This window comes from Hypomesus transpacificus, chromosome 11 (assembly GCF_021917145.1).
Source record: "Hypomesus transpacificus isolate Combined female chromosome 11, fHypTra1, whole genome shotgun sequence".
In the NCBI taxonomy this organism is placed as follows: domain Eukaryota; kingdom Metazoa; phylum Chordata; class Actinopteri; order Osmeriformes; family Osmeridae; genus Hypomesus; species Hypomesus transpacificus.
Window position 1 is genome coordinate 5,305,143 of NC_061070.1, and position 23,268 is coordinate 5,328,410.

Consider the following 23,268-nt stretch of genomic DNA (forward strand, 5'->3'; position numbering starts at 1 on the left):
GAGTCAGACTCGGGCGATCACTGGCAGTATTCACAATGTTGTATTTCACTCCATTCTACACCAAAAACGTCAGGGAGGACTGCTTTTGGTAGATACAAGCCTACCGAAGATAGCCAGAATCTTGGATTTATTTAACCGAGCCTGTTTCATTCGTCATTTGCCTGAGAAACTGACCTCCGTTAGCCAGGTTAGTTTTGCCCGTTTCACTAGGTCAGGCTATTTAAAGGTTTCGGACAAGTGACTTTTGTGCATAGAATGTAAGTGCCTCAAAAAGTTAATGTCAAGCCCTGCATCTGACATTAACATTGTCAAGATTAATGACAACTAGCCGTGAGCTAAGTGGGACTAAGATGAGTGCTAGCAAGCTGTTAGCCACTTAGCTAACAACTCGCTACCTAGTCAGAGTAAACTACCTACAAAATCATAAATTTGATTTTTTTTTTATAACAAATAACTTTCCCATGATTAAATATAAGTCCTTGGTGGCCAGGTGCCGCACTTTCACGTCATTCACCCATCCAGCCACAGCATATTGATAAGCATCCATACTCTTGAAAGCCTTCAAGCTATCCCCACTGGATGGGAAGGGGTTATGCACAAGATAAATGTTTATAGCTCTGTCATGGAAAGCCAATTGGGACAAGCCTGGGGCAGATAAGGAACCAAAGAAAACTGGGGGTAACAAATAGGCTAAGGATCTGAGCCTAAAATTGAATTTTTTGGACATATCTCTCTTTTTCATTGAAATCGGCAGTGTGGGCGGCCATACTGGGCAAGATCGGTAGTGCATATAGCGGCGGTCTGTTTGGAAGTGACGCAGGTGGCATCTATGAATACTTGAATTTTGCCCTAATAATTCCACAGGTATCTGTTTTATGTTGTGGATAAGTAAAGCCTATTTTGCTACATTTTTGTAGTCCTGGTTATCTTTTGTTTGGCATGTTGGTAAGGTTATTTAGGGGACCATTTCTCAATGGTTTTATTATTTAATGAATGTTTGTTAATTAATTACTTATTTTTCAACCAATAACTCGATTATAATTACAAAGAGGGAAATTCGCAACTTTTTATTGCAACTTTCACTGTTTTCACGTCTTTGCTGCAAGGACAGTATGCACTGCTTGATTATAATTACTATACCACACACAATACAGCAATGTATAAAATAGTTATTTATTTCTAATAAACATGAATCAATGTTTTTACAATTTGATTTGATGACAATCCATGTTTAAGACAAGCAGCTGTACAAAGCGTTGGTGGGGGTGCTATAGCTCAGTGAGTAAGAGATGTGGACAGGCGTAAGTTAAGGTTTCAGCCACATCACAAAATATCCATATATCAGCATTAATATCTATAACAGAACAAAGAAAAACAACAGGAGTGACACAGAACTAACATCTTATACAACTCTTGAAAAGTGTTTTTAGACACACAAGACACATACATTGTATGTGTTAAATTATTTGTGTAAAGACATAAAAAAGCTAACTACATAATTCACATATTCAGCAGTCTGTTTAAATACCTTAATTCTACAAAGTGAATTTACATTTCTTTAAAGTACAAAGTGCAAATACTATGCTTTCCATTTCCGATTGATAAGGGCAGAATGGGATGGGGAGGCAAAATCTGTGTTGTTGCCTCAGCCTTGCTTCTTTGACGGATTCTGAAGAAAAAGAGAAGAAACACAGTATTGCAAAAATGGCACTAATATAGCAAACTAATAACACTCACTATTATTCAGTATCACCTCATCTTGCTTTTTAGTGTCAGAGCCAGTGTTTTTTTATTTAGTTATTGTAACAGACAGAGGGAGTTGATAACCTCAACATTCCACATGATTTGTCAGATAATTGTAGTGACTACTCACCAGTTTACTTGAGGATACACCTTCACCTGTTTTTGTCCCTGAAAACAAAAGTACAACCTCATTAACCTTTGGTAAGATTACATAATATTAACTTAGATGCTCCTCAGATGTGCTATCTTAACGCTTTAGAGGAGTTTGTGTGCTGTATGTAAAATATGTGGCTGCTTCCTTTATATGTGTTCACTATAAATATGTACATTTTGTACTGTACATCATGTGTGTGTGTTTTCATTTGTGCATGTTTGTGTGCGTTTGCATGTCTAGTTGTGTGTTTGGGTATTACTGTGTGTTTTTATATGTGCAATATGTGTCTGTGTTTGTGTGTGTTATATTTGTGTATTTTTGTGTGGCTGTTTGTGTGTGTAATATGTGTCTCACCTTCTTCCTTGGTGACGCCCAGACATCCCATTAGCTCTTGCAGTGACAGGGCCTTGTCGTTGCTGATGTCACAGTACTCCACAAACTTTTTCACACATTTCTTGGGCTTAGACTTCTTGCGCAGGAAGCGTTTGAAAGGCTTGATCTCTTTCTTGCCTATGTCTCCGCTGGAGTTTTTGTCCAGCTGGCTAAAGTACCAGTGAACCACTCTCTCCTCCAGGGTATGACTGGGGTCTGGCTCCAGCATGCTGGTGGTCAAGTTCAAAGTCAACAGTAAGTCGCACAGTAGTACATTCAGCCATTCAATAAACACATAAACAGATACAGCATCTAACCTGCCAGCGGCTGCTGGGTCTGTGACAGCATGCACCATGTCGGTTGACAGTGCGTCAAGAACACTTGTCAGAAACTCTGTTTTCTTTGCCCCAGGACAGCCTTGAAAGGAAACAACGACAATATATTTAGGTATTTATTGTTATATTTGGAAACAAAACTACACATCAACGGGCCTAGACACACATCGATCAAACCCGCTAGTCAACATTGTGGCAACAACATGAAAGAAAGCCGCCATAGGTGGCCAAATAAAGGCCTAGGTGGGAAGGGAAAATAACACAGTGTTAGTTTAGCACAAAGAAGGCAGGGGGGAAATAAACAAAATGGAACTTTCTCACTTTCTTTTTTACATTTTTGTTTGTAAAAGTGTCTGACTTGCTTTCTACTGGAGATGGAAGAAAATAACTGCCAATCGCAATGTTGGAGCAGCACGGCTCAGGGTTAGTAAAACGGTGCTCCCTGTGAAAGACACAACTTTAACGGTATAATCTCTATGGTCGCTCTATCCCACCATGTGATCATCTTAATCATGTCTGGTAAGAGACTGATCTTATCATTAAGAGAGCTCCTTTAACATATTAACTGAACCAATGAAGATATGTTGCATGCTTGTTGTATGCATAAAACGAACACGCAAAATGAAATATTAGGGCAAATAAAAACCTCTTCAATATGTAAGCCACCCTGGGATCTGCGACATTGACTCCTTTATCCTCTGCCAGGAACCTCGGGGTTACCATGGATGACATGCTCACCCTCACGGCCCACATTGCTGCAGTCTCCTGGTCGTGTAGATTCACCCTCTACAACATCCGGAAGATCAGGAGATACCTGTCTGAGCATTCCACCCAGCTGCTAGTCCAAGCACTTGTCCTCTCCAAGTTGGATTACTGCAACTCGCTTCTCGCCGGTCTCCCAGCATGCGCAACCTACCCAGACACTCCCATGTCACCCCACTCTTCATCTCCCTCCACTGGCTACCCATCACGGCCAGCATCAGATTCAAGACCCTGGTACTGACCTTCCGAGCGGTTAATGGGACTGCACCAAGTCTCTCCTGCAGCCTTACACCCCCACCCGTCACCTACGGTCGTCTTCTGACAACGGTCTGGTGGCCCCACCTCTCAAGAGCTCCCGCTCCAAACCCAATGGTGGAATCATCTCCCCACCTCCATCAGAGATATTGAGGGCCTCATGTACTAACATTTTGGCGCCAATTTCAATCGTATTTGTTTTGTAATGTGCGCATAAAAGCATGGCGAGGTATGTACAAGCATGCCGCACTGAGGTAAAAGCGCAGACTGCCTGCCGCGGGGACATAAAATTGCAAATTGCGCTTTTCCGTGTCATGCATATGCATTCACGGGAGGGTCAGGGGGAAAGTGTGAGTTTCCCATAAAGAGATGGGAGGGGATGCGTAAAGTGCGCCTAATTATGTATTCCGCGTTATGTACAAAAAACGCCCGTGAAAGCGCACCTCTATTTTGCGGTGAAAATTCTGCGCCTCTTAAAAGCGGTGTAAACCAGGATGCGGGGCTCTTCGCATATGCCTCCAGGTGAAATGGCAGCAGTGATCCAAGCAAGACGAAGACATAGGCCAAGGACACAAGCTCAAAGGATTTTTGCCATAAGGATCACACTTTTTCAGTTGAGTGAACACAAAATCATTACGTGTTACAGATTAAGCAGCCATGCAACATTACAGTTACTGGAAATTGTAATTTCGTGTGTCGGTGTGAAATTCCAGCCATGTATAATATTAAAATTTGCTGTTACCTCATGAACAAGCACATCAATTTCATTATCACTAAGGCCGAATCCCAATACTCTGTCTTACCCCTTAACCCTAGCCCTTACATTTACATTACATTTACATTTAGTCATTTAGCAGACGCTCTTATCCAGAGCGACTTACAGTAAGTACAGGGACATTCCCCCCGAGGCAAGTAGGGTGAAGTGCCTTGCCCAAGGACACAACGTCATTTGGCACGGCGGGGAATCGATCCAGCAACCTTCTGATTACTAGCCCGACTCCCTCACCGCTCAGCCATCCGACTCCCGACGTTTAACCCTAGCCCTTATGTCTTAAAACTGCGGGGTAAGGGCTACATAGCCCTATGAAATGAGACGAAAATATTACATTTATGGGACTCTCTGGATGATCTGTTCGCCATTGTTGCAGGTAGCGCCGTGTTCACATACCGCTAGGTTTCAAGTAAGCTTCCGACCTTACTTGGTTTTAAGGGGAATATACCCCTTCGTCTTAACCCTACCCCTAGCTCAAAAAGAGTATTGGGACCACACTTACTCTCATGGGAACGAGCAAAACGAAGGGCTAGGGGTAAGGGGTAGGGGTAAGACAGAGTATTGGGATTCGGCCTAAATCTTTGTTTTCGCTGTTTTGACCTTTGTGGCTGATCCATGATAGAAAGAGAGAAGGAGGCCCATTCAATTGCGCGTTTAAATGTTCGCAATTTACGGTATAGTGGGCGGAAAAAAGCGCTGATTACCCGATGAACTGCAGGTTTGGTAAGTACGACGTAAACTGAAGTATCACAGTGTGCGCTATCTGCGGGATGGCCATGGGACTGATAACGCTACATTTGCAAATGTACGTACATGAGGGCCTGACCAGGGCCACCTTTAAGAAAAGGTTAAAGACCCACTTGTTCCGGGAATACACCAGCACTTAAAGGTCACATGATATTCTGTTTTTGGATGCTTTTATATAGGCCTTAGTGGTCCCTAAGTCTCCTCCCCAAAATTCAGCCTTTGTGCATAATTACAGCCACTACAAGCAGTCCCACAATGAGCTTTCCTCAAGACGCGCTGTTTCTGTGTCTGTAGCTTTAAATGCTAATGAGGAGGAAAGAGGCAGCACCATGCACTAATGTTTACAATGGATGTATCGCAATGGCTCGTAGCCCCGTTGCAGTAAGATGCCTTGAATTTTCCCAATTCTCATCTGAGCAAGTTCGGTAAACATATACCGTAAAGCAACAAAATAATATAGCGTTAGTTAACTTACTTGTCCGAGGTTTGTAGCTGGACCAAGGAGAGTTAGTACTGATCCAGAATTTAATTTCAGCAAGGCCAGCTTTGTATTAGCTCAAGTTGAGGAAACAGTTATGGCTGAAATGTTTGGCGGAGACATACAAAACTTTGGGAAGTTGTGTCGACGCATTTCCAGAGAAAATAAAATTAAGACACTGGGTCTTCACTGTAAAAATACTTTTGTTTTCTTTTGTTCATCCAAACTGATACAAATGTAATGCTTTGTTCGTTTGCAAGCCATGATGTCTCTCGAGGATAAAAACACTTGCAAGGTCATAGCTCAGTTTCTCATGGGCGGGCCAGATTATCTGGGCGGGCTAAGCAGAGAGATGGGAGGTAACCTTCCTCCTTGTGATGTCACAAGGAGCAGATATTCTAACCGAGCGTTTGAGCTTTTATTTTCTCCAAGGCAGAGAAGAATACCCAGGGCTAGGTTTACGTCGTCGTCGTCGTCGTCGTCGTCATCTGCCGCTTGTCCGGGGATCGGGTCGCGGGGGCAGCGACCTAAGCAGGGAGGCCCAGACTTCCCTCCCCCCGGCCACTTCCGCCAGCTCTTCCTGGGGGACCCCAAGGCGTTCCCAGGCCAGCTGAGAGACATAGTCCCTCCAGCGTGTCCTGGGTCTTCCCCGGGGCCTCTTCCCAGTGGGACGTGCCCGGAACACCTCACCAGGGAGGCGTCCAGGAGGCATCCTAATCAGATGCCCGAGCCACCTCAGCTGGCTCCTCTCGACGCGGAGGAGCAGCGGTTCTACTCTGAGCCCCTCCCGGATGACCGAGCTTCTCACCCTATCTCTAAGGGAGAGCCCGGACACCCTACGGAGAAAGCTCATTTCGGCCGCTTGTATTCGCGATCTCGTTCTTTCGGTCACTACCCATAGTTCGTGACCATAGGTGAGGGTAGGAACGTAGATCGACTGGTAAATAGAGAGCTTCGCCTTTCGACTCAGCTCCTTCTTCACCACGACGGACCGATGCAGAGCCCGCATCACTGCGGACGCCGCACCGATCCGCCTGTCGACCTCGCGCTCCATTCTTCCCTCACTCGTGAACAAGACCCCGAGATACTTGAACTCCTCCGCTTGGTTCAGGATCTCCTCCCCGACCCGGAGATGGCACTCCACCCTTTTCCGGTCGATTACCATGGCCTCAGATTTGTAGGTGCTGATTCGCATCCCAGCCGCTTCACATTCGGTTGCGAACCGCTCCAGTGAGAGCTGAAGGTCACGGCCCGATGAAGCCAACAGGACCACATCATCCGCAAAAAGCAGCGACCCGATCCTGAGGTCACCAAACCGGACCCCCTCAACACCCTGGCTGCGCCTAGAAATTCTGTCCATATAGGTAATGAACAGAATCGGTGACATAGGGCAGCCCTGGCGGAGTCCAACCCTCACCGGAAACAAGTTCGACTTACTACCGGCAATGCGGACCAAACTCTGGCACCGGTCGTACAGGGACCGGACAGCCCCGATCAGGAAATCCGGTACCCCGTACTCTCGGAGCACCCCCCACATGAGCCCCCGAGGGACACGGTCGAACGCCTTTTCCAAATCCACAAAACATGTGTAGACTGGTTGGGCGAACTCCCATGTACCCTCCAGGACTCCGCGGAGGGTATAAAGCTGGTCCACTGTTCCACGGCCAGGACGAAAACCACATTGCTCCTCCTGAATCCGAGGTTCGACAATCCGACGGACCCTCCTCTCCAGGACCCCTGAATAGACTTTCCCAGGGAGGCTGAGGAGTGTGATCCCCCTAAAGTTGGAGCACACCCTCCGGTCCCCCTTTTTAAAGAGGGGAACCACCACCCCGGTCTGCCAGTCCAGAGGCACTGTCCCCGATGTCCACGCGATGTTGCAGAGTCGTGTCAACCAAGACAGCCCTACAACATCCAGAGCCTTAAGGAACTCCGGGCGGACCTCATCCACCCCAGGGGCCCTGCCACCGCGGAGCTTTTCAACCACCTCGGCGACCTCAGCCCCAGAGATAGAAGGGCCCCCCCCGATGTCCCCAGACTCTGCCTCCACGTCGGAAAGCGTGTTGGTGGAATTAAGGAGGTCTTCGAAGTATTCCTTCCACCGATCCAGGACGTCCCCCGTCGAGGTCAGCAGCGCACCATCCCCACCGTATACAGTGTTGACAGAGCACTGCTTCCCCCTCCTGAGCCGCCGGATGGCGGTCCAGAACCTTTTTGAAGCCGTTCGGAAGTCATTCTCCATGGCCTCGCCGAACTCCTCCCATGCCCGGGTTTTTGCCTCCGCGACCGCCAAAGCCGCGTTCCGCTTGGCCTGCCGGTACACATCAGCTGCCTCTGGAGTCCTACCAGCCAATAAAGTCCGATAGGCCTCCTTCTTCAGCTTGACGGCATCCCTCACCTCCGGAGTCCACCACCGGGTCCGAGGGTTACCGCCGCGACATGCACCGACCGCCCTGCGGCCGCAGCTCCGGTCAGCCGCTTCAACAATGGAGGCCCGGAACATGGCCCATTCGGACTCAATGTCCCCGGCCCCCCCCGAGACATGATCGAAGCTCTCCCGGAGGTGGGAGTTGAAGCTCCTTCTGACAGAGGGTTCCGCCAGACGTTCCCAGCAGACCCTCACATTACGTTTGGGCCTGCCAGGCCTGACCGGCGTCCTCCCCCACCATCGAAGCCAACTCACCACCAGGTGGTGATCAGTTGACAGCTCCGCCCCTCTCCTCACCCGAGTGTCCAAGACATGCGGCCCCAAGTCCGATGACACGACTACAAAGTCGATCATCGAACTGAGACCTCGGGTGTCCTGGTGCCAGGTGCACATATGGACACCCTTATGCTTGAACATGGTGTTCGTTATGGACAAACCGTGTCTAGCACAGAAGTCCAACAACAAAACACCACTCGGGTTCAGATCGGGGGGGCCGTTCCTCCCAATCACGCCCCTCCAGGTCTCACTGTCATTGCCCACATGAGCATTGAAGTCCCCCAGGAGGACGAGGGAATCCCCAGGAGGAGCGCTTTCCAGCACCCCCCCCAGAGACTCCAAAAAGGGTGGGTACTCTGAGCTGCCGTTTGGTGCATAAGCACAAACGACAGTGAGGACCCGTCCCCCCACCCGAAGGCGGAGGGAGGCTACCCTCTCGTCCACCGGGGTGAACCCCAATGTACAGGCGCCGAACCGAGGGGAAACCAGTATTCCCACCCCAGCTCGACGCCTCTCACCAAGGGCAACTCCAGAGTGGAAGAGAGTCCAGCCCCTCTCAAGGAGACTGGTTCCGGAGCCCACGCTGTGCGTCGAGGCGAGGCCGACTATATCTAGCCGGAAACTCTCTACCTCGCGCACCAGCTCAGGCTCCTTTCCCGCCAGCGAGGTGACGTTCCACGTCCCTAAAGCTAACTTTTGCAGCCGAGGATCGGACCGCCAAGGCCCCCGCCTTCGGCCGCCGCCCGTCTCACACTGCACCCGACCCCCATGACCCCTCCTGCGGATGGTGAGCCCACTGGAAGAGGGTCCCACGTTGTCTCTTCGGGCTGTGCCCGACCGGGCCCCATGGGAAAAGGCCCGGCCACCAGGCGCTCGCCATCGAGCCCCACCCCCGGGCCTGGCTCCAGGGGGGGGCCCCGGTGACCCGCTTCCGGGCAGGGGCAACTGAGAACCATTGTTGTATTTCTTCATGGTTGGTTTTTTTGAGCCACTCTTTGTCTGGTCTTTCACCTGGAACCTGTTTGCCTTGGGTGACCCTACCAGGGGCATGAAGCCCCCGACAACATAGCTTCCAGGATCACTAGGACACGCAAACCCCTCCACCGCGGTAAGGTGGTGACTCAAGGAGGGGGGCTAGGTTTACAGGCTAGGTTTACACCTATTGAAATTTCTAGCCACTGGGGGACCAAAGGCAGGCTAGGGGAACTCATATTAATGTTAAATAACCTCCTAAAGTGAAGTTTTCATTTCATGTGACCTTTAAGAAAGTTCAGATGTTAGCTTATTTCCTTTAGGAACATCATGTAAATTATTGAAGGACTTGTTGCTCTTGTTGGTTAGTTGTAACTGATTTAACTATTTGTGCTCGCTGTGAACTATATTATTGTTGCTTGCTTTCCTCCAGGTACACTCTAGCACTAGGATCATGTCGTTTATTGTAATTTGTTTGACTACATGCTCTTCTGGTTCTACCCATTGGCACTTATTTGCTTTTCACAATATATGCTTCAAGTTTTTGGCTACACGCAATGTTTGGGGCTATCTCGTTTATGATCATTGACCTATGCACTTTTTGTAAAGCTCTCTCTTGGAAGTCACTTTGGATAAAATCGTCTGCTAAATGAATACATGTAAATGTAAACGAGGGGCAACTGAAAACGGAATGACCCTAATGATAGTAATTGTGTGTTAAGCCATATAGTTTTAAGAGTCTGGGGGCCAAGGTTGTTCTCGAAGAGCTGAAGGCTAGAGGCCCAAGAGATTCCTGGATTTCTCCTGATCTCTACCTCCTTCATCCCTCTGTTTCCTTCTCTCTCTCTCTCTTTCCCCCTCTTTCTGTCTCTCTTCCTCCCCCTCTTTCCCTCAATGCCCCTCTGTCTCCATCTCTCTCCCTTTCTCTCACCCTCTCGTTCCCTTTTCTCACAGGTTAAGTGTCTGCAGCCTATTCCGACTGTTTCACTGCCTGTGGAAGGGAGGAGATTTTCCAAGGCTGCTAGTTTTATGGCCCCGTCAGCAGGCCTGCAGGGCCAGATTCTCCTCGGCTGGAGATAATAGCATGCTTGGCCCCTGCTAACAGGTGTTGACTAGGTAAACACCCAGCAACAGCCATCCACCTCATCTCCCCCCTTCCCAGGTAGAAGACAGAGCAGGGAGAAGCTGGGTCTATCAAACCAGGGTCGCTCCCACATTTCCTAACTGTTGCACACTCTCCACAATCTAAGAGGCTTGTATTTAAGTTTTAGTTGGCTCCCAATGGCTCAGACCTAATCAAATATCTGACCCCTTTAAAAGGACAGCTGGGCTGTTTTTTTGTTGTATATACAATCAAACCATTCAATCGGGAAACTATGACTTATTTTTTATCAAACTTACTGACTGGAGACTTTTGGGGGTAGTTGGCCTTGTCTGTTGTTTAGTGTTTGTTTTCATGGAGAGTAAACCAAGGTTCAGCAATTCTCCAGGAATCTCAATGTCCATCCAGTTCATACAAACGAAGACCCACTAGGTGAATACTCCAGCCCCTCCATTCTGGCATGGTGCTTGCATAGGGGGCGGATCCACTCCCGTCTGGACAAAGTTTTGCAGAGGGGAAGAACACAAAACGTTGCTACTGTCATTCAAAGGACATTGAGTCTACTCGCTTTCCGTTCAATCCCAGGGAAAAGCAATTAACGGCTGCTACCTGAATCAGTTAATGGATCAATCCATCCGTTTAATGTACATATAACATGTATATAAGTATTCACAGCCTTTGCTCAATACTTTGTTGAAGGACCTTTGGCAGCAATCACAGCCTCAAGTCTTTTTGAGTATGATGCTACAAGTTTGGCACACATTTTTGGGCAGTTTCTCCCATTCTTCTTTGCAGGACCTCTCAAGCTCCATGTTGGATGGGGGTCCAGTGCACAGCCATTTTCAGATCTCTCCAGAGATGTTCGGGTTCAAGTCTAGGCTCTGGCTGGGCCACTCAAGGACATTCACAGAGTTGTCCCGAAGCCACTCCTCTGTTATCTTGGCTGTGTGCTTATGGTTGTTGTCCTGTTGGAAGATGAGCCTTCGCTCCAGTCTGAGGTCCAGAGCCCTCTGGAGCAGGTTTTCATCAAGGATGTCTCTGTACATTGCTGCATTCATCTTTGCCTCGATCCTGACTCGTCTCCTAGTTCCTACCGCTGAAAAACATCCCCACAGCATGATGCTCCCACAACCATGCTTCACTGTATGGATGGTTTTGGCCAGGTGATGAGCGGTGTCTAGTTACCTCCAGACATGACACTTGGCATTCAGGCCAAAGAGTTAAATCTTTGTTTAATCAGACCAGAGAATTTTGTGTCTCATGGTCTGAGTCCTTCAGGCGGTCCAGGCGGGCAGTCATGTGCCTTTTTACTGAAGAGTGGCTTCCGTCTGGCCACTCTACCATACAGGCAGAGCGGCACCCCACCAATCAGGCCTGTATGGTAGAGTGGCCAGACGGACAGTTCTGTCAATCAACTGAATTTACCAGGGGTGGACTCCAATCAAGTTGTAGAAACAGCTCAAGGATGATCAGTGCAAACAGGATGCACATATGCTACATTTTGGCATGGTAAGGCTGTGTGATTTTTTCCTTTTTTATTTGTAATAGACTTGCAAAAATTTCAATAAACCTTTTTTCACATTATCATCATGGGGTATTGTTTGTAGAATTCAGAGGGAGTTCTACACACAATATTTAATTGAATTTAATCAATATCGCAATACTATGGGTCAACCAATTATCGGGTTGGCCGATTATCGGCGCCATTATTAAGCATTTTTATGGTTATCGGTATCGGTTATTTTCAAAACCAATCTAACAATATATATATTTTTTTTTTTCTTCATTAATTGTTCATTTGTTGCTTGTTGTGGTTTAAATTGACTTCTTTAAGTTTTACAAAATGTTTACAGAATGCTGCTGGATGCTCCCTGCACTTTTGATGTTGTTGTTATTATTAATGTAGTTATTATTAACAGTTCTCAGAATTAAAGATATGGTTAAAATAATTTAAAGAGAGTCTTTGTCAGAGGCCTTTTTATTCTTAATTTTGACATTCATTTTCATTTTTACCTAGACATATCGGTTCAAAATATCGGTTATCGGTCTACTTGATCTGTTATAATCAGTATCAGCATCGGTCCTGAAAAACGCATCTCGGTAGACCCCTGCGCAATACAGGTGTTACATAATGTAGAAAATGTGAAGCACTGAGAATACTTTTCAAATGCACTGTAAGTCTCCTAAGGTCTTTTCATTCTGTGTCTGTGGGGAATATAACCTTACTTATTTTGATCGTCCCTGCTGGTGGAGTGTGAATAAGAAGCAAAGCTGTACTCAAGATAGACTTCTTAGTTGTCTGAGCTGTGCCAAGACGGCTTTGCTGAGTGGAGCGGTCTATTAAATCCGATCAGATTAGAGGAAGTTCAGATTTGTTTTTGTGACCTCTCTCCGTCTGTAACTATGCTACTTTCACACCCTTGTTGTAAAGTTTTGCAAATTTTCAAGTTTATTTTTGTTATGCCAAATTTACAGACCAGGGTATTCCAGGTAGCGGATTTAACAAACTCTGAGTTGAGTTACTCTAACATGGGAAACTCCGAAAATTTGGTTCCAGAAAAGCTGATATGAATTTGTTAACTCAACTCGGAGTACGGCAACTCTGAGTTTAGCGCGTGCATGAATACTACCAAAAGCCAACATCTATGGAGCTCCGATACTAGGATTCACCATGGCAACCGACGACAAAAAACGTTGTCATACTTCACCACACTTTAGATATACGTTTTATTTCGTGTTCATGGTCAATCTGAGCACATATTCCGGAAAAAAGCAACACGGCTGTAGCAGCTTAGCCTTTAGCTACAATTGGCGTGGGAGACAATAGGGGTTATGCGGAGTGCTCAGCGTTCGAACCGGAAAACAGATGTAATCGTTTCCGCTTCTCACTTCTGTACCCATCTGCAGCGCTAGGTGATCCAAGTAACTTATATTGACAGGGAAGATCAAGGATTGTATAAATTGTATTACTCTCTACATTAGGCTAAGTGTGACAGGAATGAAGCGATGAGTTCATATAACGTTATAATAGCCTAACGTTAGACCGTTTCCCAGGAGGTAGCACTAACACTAGCTCTACACATTAACTACAACGTTGCAGTAGGCTACATAGCTACACAACTAGTGCTAAATTATCAATGAAATATATGAATTCAGCAAATTAATTTAAGAAGCTCATTTTAATTTAGTGTCATATCCATATCATCATTCTGGTTTCTATAGCTAGGACCTACCGTTCCTAGAAGGAATTACGTTTACTAGCCTACTACTGGGCCAAAACTTTAAAGTTTGCAGGTGTATAAGATTATGCTACCGACAAAATTGACCTGTAAATAAATACTGTCACACTGGTAGTTGTTGCAGTTGATTGCCAAACACTGCATTCTTTGAGTCCACTTGGACTTGTACAGGTACAGTCTTCGTTTGACTGTTTTAATCGTCTGCGAGCAACAACAAAAAAAGGCTAAACTACTGATAGCATACAAGTCTAAACTAACTAGCTTAATGTCATGTTAGCTAACACAATCGCTATATCCGGTGCCATTAGCAAAAGCTACATAATACCTTCATAATTATGAATAAAGGAGGACGCGTAAAACGTCGGGGCTCTGGAAATCCGTTTGGCGATCCTGTGTACATGGGAAATTGTAATTAAGGGTAATTCCTTTAAACACCGGCTATAGTAGGTGGCCTTTACTACGCTGTTTACCTCTAAAGCGGCCGGCCGGAAGTAATTACATCTGTTTTGTAGAACCCGGAAGAATGTTGCGCATAACCCCTATTGCTGCCGACTGCCGAGTCAATGCTAGCCTGACGTTGTCATACTCATAATTCTAGTCAGAATATGAGTCTGAAAACTCTCCGTTGGGCTGTGACTATGGGACGTGTTTCAACCAAACTCGTAAAACAAATGCCTCTTCGCTCAATTGGATAGACCTACAACCAATCAGAGCAACGTAATATGTTCAATTCAACCCAAGGGCTCTTTCGTGACTATGTTGATTACGTTACCAGGGCTCTCAAGTTTTGAAGACAGGCAAGAGTGTCTGTGTGTCGGGGGGGTCAAAATGTATGTATTAATTGCTTTTTACCTGACATCTTTGAAAGGCAGCAATGATTAATGCATCCATGGCCAGGATATAATAATAAAATATGACAATTTTTTAAGCCAAATAAATCGTGCCTAATTACATCCCGCACTGGTTTCAATCCTGCCACCTCTAACATCCCAAGCGGTGCCATTACCGACTACGCCAACGAAAAGCTAGATAATCGTTGATGCGGGTGGGTCTTAAATACCTGACGAGTGAGTTTCACCGATCCACACCGGTATATCTATGAACTACTTGTTCTGAGCAGGTGTTGTCAGTGAACAGGCTGTAAAACTGTTGGTTAAGAGACTCGTGAAAAACTGATGCTAATTATCTGGGATTTTTTTTTACAGCAGTCAAGTTGTCATTGTTTGTGAATTTGTTGTAACATTAAAACAGGAGATCATGACTGTGCTCAGTGATGCTCGAGCTCCTGCGGTTTGCTTTGTAGGTGAACAAAACTTTCGGAAGACGTAGCAGAATCCCGAAAAATTACAGGATATGATTTTTTTCCATTGGTTGCTCTTCTTACCCAGATACAGTGGTGCTATTTTCCGATTGGCTATTGTATATACCCTTTCTTTTTTTTGATTGGCTGATAAGTGGCAGGCTCGAGTAAGAACTCCAGGGGAGATGCGCTTGACTGCCGGTTCCATAGTGAGAGTGGGTCGGCCAGAGGAATTTTGGTTGGGTGCTCCGACCATATGCTGCGGCATATTCAATATATTATAAATATTTTTTTTCGGCGTGAGAAATACAATGGGTGTATTTCGGAGGGCGTGTCTAAAGACCGAAATGAGTGACTGTCACTCTCAATGCATGACACTTGACAGCCCTGCGTTACTGATGATCATCTGTCCATCATCGTATAAAGCCCGCCCTGGCAATTTCATTGTTCCGTCCCGATCCTGGTTTTATGTAGTTGTTCCCAATACGAGACCCTCCAGACCCAACTTCCCGACCAAATTTATTTTGTGGGCGGGCGAAGTTGGGCTGGCAGCCAGGCTAAGTCAATGCATTTACTATTTGAATGCAATTGCCAGTCCATACATTGAACATTTAACCCCACTGTCAGTTAATATTACAGGAGAAAAAGTGGTGGACTATAAAATAGCATGTTCAATGTTATATTAGGCTACATATAAAAACATACTACGAACAGGTAACGCATATTTTGCTTATAGGCTACGCTTGTGATTGTAGCCTCGACTTCACCATGGTTTTAATCATATTCGACATGATACAAATTTTAAATATCAATTGGTGCCTATTTCAACTTGTAGTAGCAGTTTCTCTCAACAGAATGCTTTTTATCAAAGGATGATGATGATGATTAAGATGACGAAGAGACCTAATGACTGCTGCCGCAGAAATGGATGCAGAGAATTACTATGTATGGTAGCTACTGGTAGTTCTCTCTCCATGTACTTTAATTTGCAGGCTTTTTTTGTAATTGTCAGTTACACTGACATTAAGAGAATAATGAATATAAAAACGATTTGCACATTCTAACAACAGGGCATGCTGTATACAGTGAGATGTTCATTTAATGGCAGCTGAATTTTGCATGTGAAATGGTGAAATGTAGCTAATGTAATCTCATGTTGCAAGTAAATTAGTTGTAGGCTACAAACTGCACCTCGTGAAGAAAGTGCCAAAAACTGACCAAGAGATGGTGTAGGCCTACTTAGGGTAGAACAATAAAAGCTAATCTCGAAAAAGATTTACTGGAACACCAGTTACGAGAGGATGCATGGTCACAGGTGATATTAGTTGTAGGAACAATAACCTATATGAATATTAATAGTTGAATTTTCTGAATTTCTATTTTGACCAAGAGATGGTGTACTTAGGGCAGAAGAATAAAGGCTGATCTTGTAAGGCTATCAACCTGCCCCCACCTCTCATATGGTAAAATATGGAGTTACTGGATGGAGTCTCAACTTGATGGCTCTCACATCTCATTGTGTAACCTACTGTAGCATTGCTAGTCATGTTGATAAGTAAGGGTCAAGATTCTGGGGTGATTGTAGTTGTTCTTACGGAATTGTGAAGCATTGTTCTTTGGATTATTGATCTCCTGAGACGTTCTCCTCAGCTCAAGCTTGTCCTACTCCTTCTTCCTCACTCTTGCTTTCTATCTCTGGTTTACAATAATCATGGTACAGTAGGCATAAGAGTTAACCTTCATTCATATCATTCATTTGCAATATGATAAAAAATTATTCAACCTTAATTTGACCATTTTTGCTCTGATTTAACTCAAAAATCAAAATAGTCAAATAACTGTAATTCCATTGCATTATTTGGTTAATGTTAATACACTGTTCAGTTTCACATCTTCCGTCAAACCATAGGAGAATTACTTTCGGTTGTTTGGCCAATATTGACCCCCTACGATGTTGAAATAGATTTGCTGAAACACCAGTTTCAGGATGGTACATCATGTAAATTGTAGGAATCATATGAATCATGTAAATTGTAGGAACAATAGCCGATAGAAATAGGCTGGGCTACTCATTGTGATTTCTATTTGTAGGCAATGAAGAAGACCAAATACAATTTCAATTATTTGTATTTATTTCAGTGCCCAAAAGCATTTGGTCAATTCTGAGTGCATGTCCACGGAATGTAACACTAGCGACGAAGGCCTAAGGGCTGAGAATGTTGCTAAAATAAATGACAGATTGTGACGGGAAACGCTAACGTTAACTTAGGTATTCATCGGGGAATTAAAGCACATCAAATCGCAATCTTAAAATCGTGTCCCAGCGTATAACTAAGCAAATTAAATGTTGTTCTAGATCGCTCAGCTGAACCAGGAAATGATATGCCGTGTCTGCCAAAGCTATCGGGCTCATAAAGTGGGAGGGGATCGGTAGAAACGCAGAGTTTGGCATGGAAAACCTGCTAGCGAGCAGGTTAGTTTCACAGAGTAAGTTACCATGGAAACGTACCAAAAGGTTTTGTTACCTCTCTTTCTGGAACGTGGAACTCGGAGTATGCCTCTTTTCAGAGTTAAACAGCTCAAAGTTTTCACCAAACCCGCTACCTGGAAAACCCCCAGGGGTCTCATTTATAAAGCTTGCGTACGCACAAAACGGGGCTGCAAATGTGCGTACGTCACTTTCCACGCAAAGGTTGTGATTTATAAAAAACAAACTTGATGGGAGAATGTGCGGTCCTCCACTTAAACTCTGACCCATACGTAGGCCTACGCACATTTTGGAGAAAGTGGGGATTGGCGATGCAGATGACTGTACTGAAGTCAGACTGCAGAAAGTAAATGTGGGAAGAACGATTACTCGTAATATTTTGTTTTCCTCACACACGTTTTTGTCACTAAATTTCATCATTATCATGAAGATTTAATCCAGCAGTATTATTTGAGCTTGTACTGAGTGATAATTGTTCCATAAACACCTTGTACAATCCAACTCAAATTTTAAATCAAATTTCAGCACTGTCTCACCATCATATTGTCCACTACCGGAGTGCAGGAGGGGAAATGCCCGACAGCATGGAATGCAGATAACATCACATATCCTACCTTTAAATAACGGCAGAACACAGTGTATAACTAAATATATTTATTTAATACTGTGCATATATCATTATATGTCAAAAACTACAGTCGTCAAGCTCTCGCGCGATCGCTACACTCTACGTCCTCGTTATCAGTCCAGACTTTAATAGATTACTGTTCATAACAAAACGCTTTTGTTTTCAAATTGTATCTTGACTCGCAGTATCACTGGTACAGTTGACGACACTCGCACTGTTTTTTATTATTATTTATTTATCTTTTTTTTCACCTGTCGCCATGATTCACAGTAAAAAAATATAAAACTTAGAATCCTATGCACAGTTTTATAAATGAGACCCCAGAGCTGTAGGTCAGGCAACCTACTTTACAAAAACACCCTGTTGCAGGGCCTTAGTTTTGATACAAAAGGTGAGAAATGTTTCCTTATTTTTAGGAAATGTTGATTACCAAAACTATGCAGACCCCACAAGCTGGCTCCTCTTTCTATCTCAAACCCTATCTTTCACCCTTACCATCCATCTTCCATTAACTGTCCCTGGTCCCTGTCCCTGGTATCTGTTCATCCTCCACTCTTCCACCTTTTCTACGTGTTGCTTCTTTTCTGTCCTTGGCTGTTCATACCTGTCTGCCTCTATCTCTTATTCCTGATGCCAAGGATCATTAATCTGTGCTGTTGGTTGTGAGGGGTGCTGGGAAATCTGGAAATCCTCAAGTCATTATCAAACACCTCCTGGACCAATAAAAATGTCAATAAAGACACACACATGGACATGCAGTCCAATTACTCTCACACAGTTTTCACTTCTAGGCTAAGGATGAAAAGTTTGGACCACATACCAGTGTGTTGTGGATGTGAAGAAGGTCAGAGCATACATTTGACTGAAACCAACCTTGGAGATGCCTGCTCCGGTAATGGTCCTTAGGTTTGGTTGGGTGGGCTCGTGCATTGACATCACATTTGGGCTGCTCATATCTAGAATAGAAAATAGGATGTTTTGGTGCCTTCAGGGGCAAATACAAATGGAGACATGTTTCACAAGCAAAAATGTTATTTGATATGATGTGTCTAATGTTGACGTGTCCATTATTTACTTATACCTCCGCTGTGTTGACCTGTTTGTAATGAAATGCATATTGACTGTATATGCCCTTATTTTTCTAGAATGCAGGGTCTTTTTGCAAATTACCTTGCTCTCAGAATAAAACCTTGTCTAAATAAAGGCACATTACAAAATACACCTGGCTTCCATAGGAACACAAATTGTGTTACAGTGTTTGGAAGAGATATCATAATACTAGTAAGTGCAAACCAGCATGGCCCAAGTATCCCAGTATATTTAAATGCATCATTGCTTCCAAAGAGAAGGATTGCAGCCAAAGGTCAGAAAGGGGAAATTGTTGTTTGGAAGTGTGAGACTTGAGAAATAGAGAAAGAGGGATGACTGAGGGAAAAGACAGAGGTAAAGAATAAAATTGAATAAGAAGGAGGATAGAAAAGGAGAGGGAGGGAAAGAACAATGGGAGAAGGAGGGATAGACATACTGTAAAGTGGGCAAGGGGGAATAAAATCGAAAGAGAGAATGAGAGTGTGTGAGCGTAAGGAGAGGGGAGAGGGAAAGGGAGAGAGAGACAAGGATAAGATAAAGAGGGGAGACAGGGAGCGTGGGACAGTGTGGAGTATAAATGGACTTCTTTGGAACCTTGGAGTGCCGGAGGAGCACTGAACACTGCTGGGCCAAGAGCAGATCAGGTCAGCGTGAAGAGAAGGGGGATATGCAGAGACGGTACATGTGCTAATGTGTTGCCTGGCGCTCTGCCTGGGACCTTGTTAATCTGATACCAAGATCCAGCATCCATGCCCAGGCCTCTTTAGAACTGGATCCACGTGCACAAATGCTCCATCTCTGCTAGCTACCCTGCCAGTCTCCCTGACCTCTGACCTCTTGTTCACACAGCTGCACTACCCCTGATGGAGCGCCCTCCTCAGTCTACACTAGGTGGGCTTGTTTAATATCAGCTACAGTACCAGGTACCATGTTGAATGAAAACAGGGAGACTAGCTATCAAAGTGGAGACCAGCTACTAGATTGGTGTAACCAGCAACCAGAAGGGGGAGACAAGCTATCAGAAGGGAGAGACCAGCTACCAGAGGGGAAACCAGCTACCAGAAGAAAAACCTGGGGCCAGTTGCATAAAAATATACCTAGTCTTAGGCCGAATCCCAATACTCCCCCTTACCCCTTCCCCTTACCCCTAGCCCTTAGTTTACCCCTAGCCCTTGAAACTGAGGGGTAAGGGCTACATATCCCTAAGAAATAGGACGCCACTTGGTTACAGGTACGTCATCTAGCACGTTTCGATATCTCCAAAGCAAGTAGTGTTATGCACTGATATTAATCGAAATTCGCTGCTAATGGAGTTTACTTAAAACTGTAGACATGCTAGTCAAAGAAATGCGGGACTGTTGTGCAATTCAGCACTGTACCATTAGCGTACCAAACTAGCGATTTTTAGAAACGTTTCAATTAGGAAAATGGTTGCAAATATATATGTTCATGACTGTTTATAACACAAAACAAGACTCATAATTTTTTTTATCAATTAATTAAGCCGAAAATATTACATTTATCGGACTCTCTGCATGATCTGGCCGCCATTGTTGCCGGTCGCGCAGTTTTCACATAGTCCTAGGTTTCAAGTAAGCTCCCGATCTTACTTGGTTTTAAGCCCTACCCCTAGCTCAAAAAGAGTATTGGGACACCACTAGCTCTCACGGGAACGCGCAAAACTAAGGGGAAGGGGTAAGGGGTAAGGGGGAGTATTGGGATTCGGTCTTAGACTTAAATGTAACTTTAAGTCCTACTTGCCATAGACACTTCAATTTACCTGTTGCATAAAGCTTCCCTATGAGTGACTAATGTAAGACTGACTTAGATAGCCTGTTGCACTATGCATTATGGGTAAAATTAGATGTTTCATGAAAAAAGAAAAGATGGCGGACACAACAACGACTCTTAACGGAGGAAGATCGACACATCTAAACCTGCTGAAAACCTGTATCTGTTGGAGGAATACAATACGTCAAATGTAATTAAGTTAATTTGAATGCATTTTTAAGCTTCTTAATTTAACCTCAACACTATTTCCATTTATCAACAACTCCGACGCAGATGGCTATGCAATGCAATGACTTACGTTGTCAACTAATTTAATTACATGTAGTATCCAATTTAATCAAATTAAATGTTAGCGGAAAAGCAGACCCCAGTAAAAAGTTTAATTAACAAACGTATTTCCTTTTGTAATAAATGATGCTAAGATAATGACATACTAACATATCGTTGGCATAGCAACAAAGCTCTTACCGCACGCTTAGCCAGGAGGAGAGGTGGTTAACTTTCCTACAGTAAATTAAGTCTTACTATTTACAAGGGTGTCAGATGGCTGAGCGGTGAGGGAGTTGGGCTAGTAATCAGTAGGTTGCCAGATTGATTCCCTGCCATGCCAAATGACGTTGTGTCCTTGGGCAAGGCGCTTCACCCTACTTGCCTCGGGGGGAATGTCCCTGTACTTACTGTAAGTCGCTCTGGATAAGAGAGTCTGCTAAATGACTAAATGTGAATGTACTATTTATGCAACCGACAGGCTTAATTAGAGAGGAGACCAGGTCCCAGAAGGGAGACAAAGACAAAAAAGTAATCTTCAACAGGGAGTGTAGTTGTGTTAAAGTTATGTGTCTTACCTGGTGGAAGTGCCAGGAATGGGCCTCCCAGTGTCCACCAGTACACACCAGCAGTACCCAGTGGAGGGGTGGCACTGGACAGGCTTGTAGAGGCCTCCGTGGGCACAGTCGGGCACGAACACTGCCTCGTTCTTATGCTGGCGAGACTCCTCCTGGGCTGACTGCTGTTCCTGGTCACATGACGAGGCTACCAGGGGGGAGAAAGGTGAGTGTACTGCTTCACCAGCCCCCCCATAGTATGAATTACAAATTACAAAAACTGCCTGTGGCTGTAAAATATTTTAAAATCCAATGAGCCCACGCCTTATGTTTGTTTCATTACGTCACTGTCAGGGCAATACCTTTTTTTTAAAAAAATCAATGCTATTGGTCACCCAACTGTCTGTGGGTTTTACAAATATTGAACAAATGAAAAGTAAACACGAAAGAGCTTGTGACTGAATCTCTTAACTCCATTGGATCCTCAAACTGTTAAACCTCATAGCTCCACCCCGTCTCCATCTTGAATGAAGTGTTGCATACAGCAGAACATACAAGTATCTGAACTTGTATAATGACACAATTCCAACTTTAAGGATGCAGTATTCAATGATTACATTTTTTGGTTATTTTTTTATTTTATGAAAAGTAATGGTTAAACATACAAGGTTTCTGCCCTACAGCAACAATTAGTGATCCCTCTGACCAAACTGTCTTCTCTATGTCTCTCTGTCTGTGCACATATCTATTTCTCTCTTAGACACACACACACAAGCCTGCACACACACACAAGCATGCCCCCACAAACACCCACTGAACCCACACACACACATAAATACAAACTACACTGTCCCAATGATATAATTGTTCATATATTCATTGGATTCATGGAGTGTGACACTTCATGCCAACACAACAATCAATGTTTTCAGGTTTAATCAAACCAGGAATCAAGGTTCTTGTCAACCCCTGCTCTATCTCTTTCTCTCTGTCCATCCCTCTCACAGTCTCTCTCTCTCCAATGCATCATCTCTCTCTATTTCTCTCCCCCTTTCTCTCTCAATATCCCCTCTCTCTTTTCCCCTCCCCTTCTCTCTCCCTTGTAGCATTAAACTGCTGCACCAGGGAGGATAGGATAAGAGTTTCCTCCAGCCTTGCTCTACTTTTTTCACCCTCTGGCCTCGGATGCAAATGCAGGAATAGGCATATCCCTTTTCTTCTGTTTATATTAAGCATGAGACTTTACCCACATGCAAAGAGCTTCCCCCTCTCTCGACTTTCAAGCCTGTCTCTCCTTACCAGAGTCCTTCCCCTCAGCATCAGTTTGATTCTGCTTTGTCAAAAACCCTTTTTAATAGAAATAACATCCTGCAGAGAAACCCTGACCCACCCAGAGGCTCATGGGTAATGGAAACCATCAACACCATGTTTGCATTGCTTTTATTAGTCGTAAATCAGGACAGAGTGATTCACACACGCAAATGTACCCATACACACAAATGTTCAAGCCTGT

The 23,268-nt window shown here is 44.6% G+C and overlaps 1 protein-coding gene across 2 annotated transcripts in view; it reads right to left on the reverse strand.

The window, feature by feature from the left end:
- Positions 1-1,136: 1,136 nt before the first annotated feature.
- Positions 1,137-23,268, reverse strand: part of smoc2 (SPARC related modular calcium binding 2) — a 42,657-nt gene continuing 20,525 nt past the window's right edge. For both annotated transcript variants that reach the window (XM_047029653.1, XM_047029652.1), the window contains exons 8-13: positions 21,777-21,963; positions 18,925-19,007; positions 2,587-2,686; positions 2,252-2,499; positions 1,874-1,911; positions 1,137-1,669 (exon numbers count right to left, since the gene is read on the reverse strand). In XM_047029653.1, coding sequence (XP_046885609.1) covers positions 1,646-1,669; positions 1,874-1,911; positions 2,252-2,499; positions 2,587-2,686; positions 18,925-19,007; positions 21,777-21,963 — 680 coding nt within the window. In that variant the 3' untranslated portion in view covers positions 1,137-1,645. The remainder of the gene's footprint in view (positions 1,670-1,873; positions 1,912-2,251; positions 2,500-2,586; positions 2,687-18,924; positions 19,008-21,776; positions 21,964-23,268) is intronic.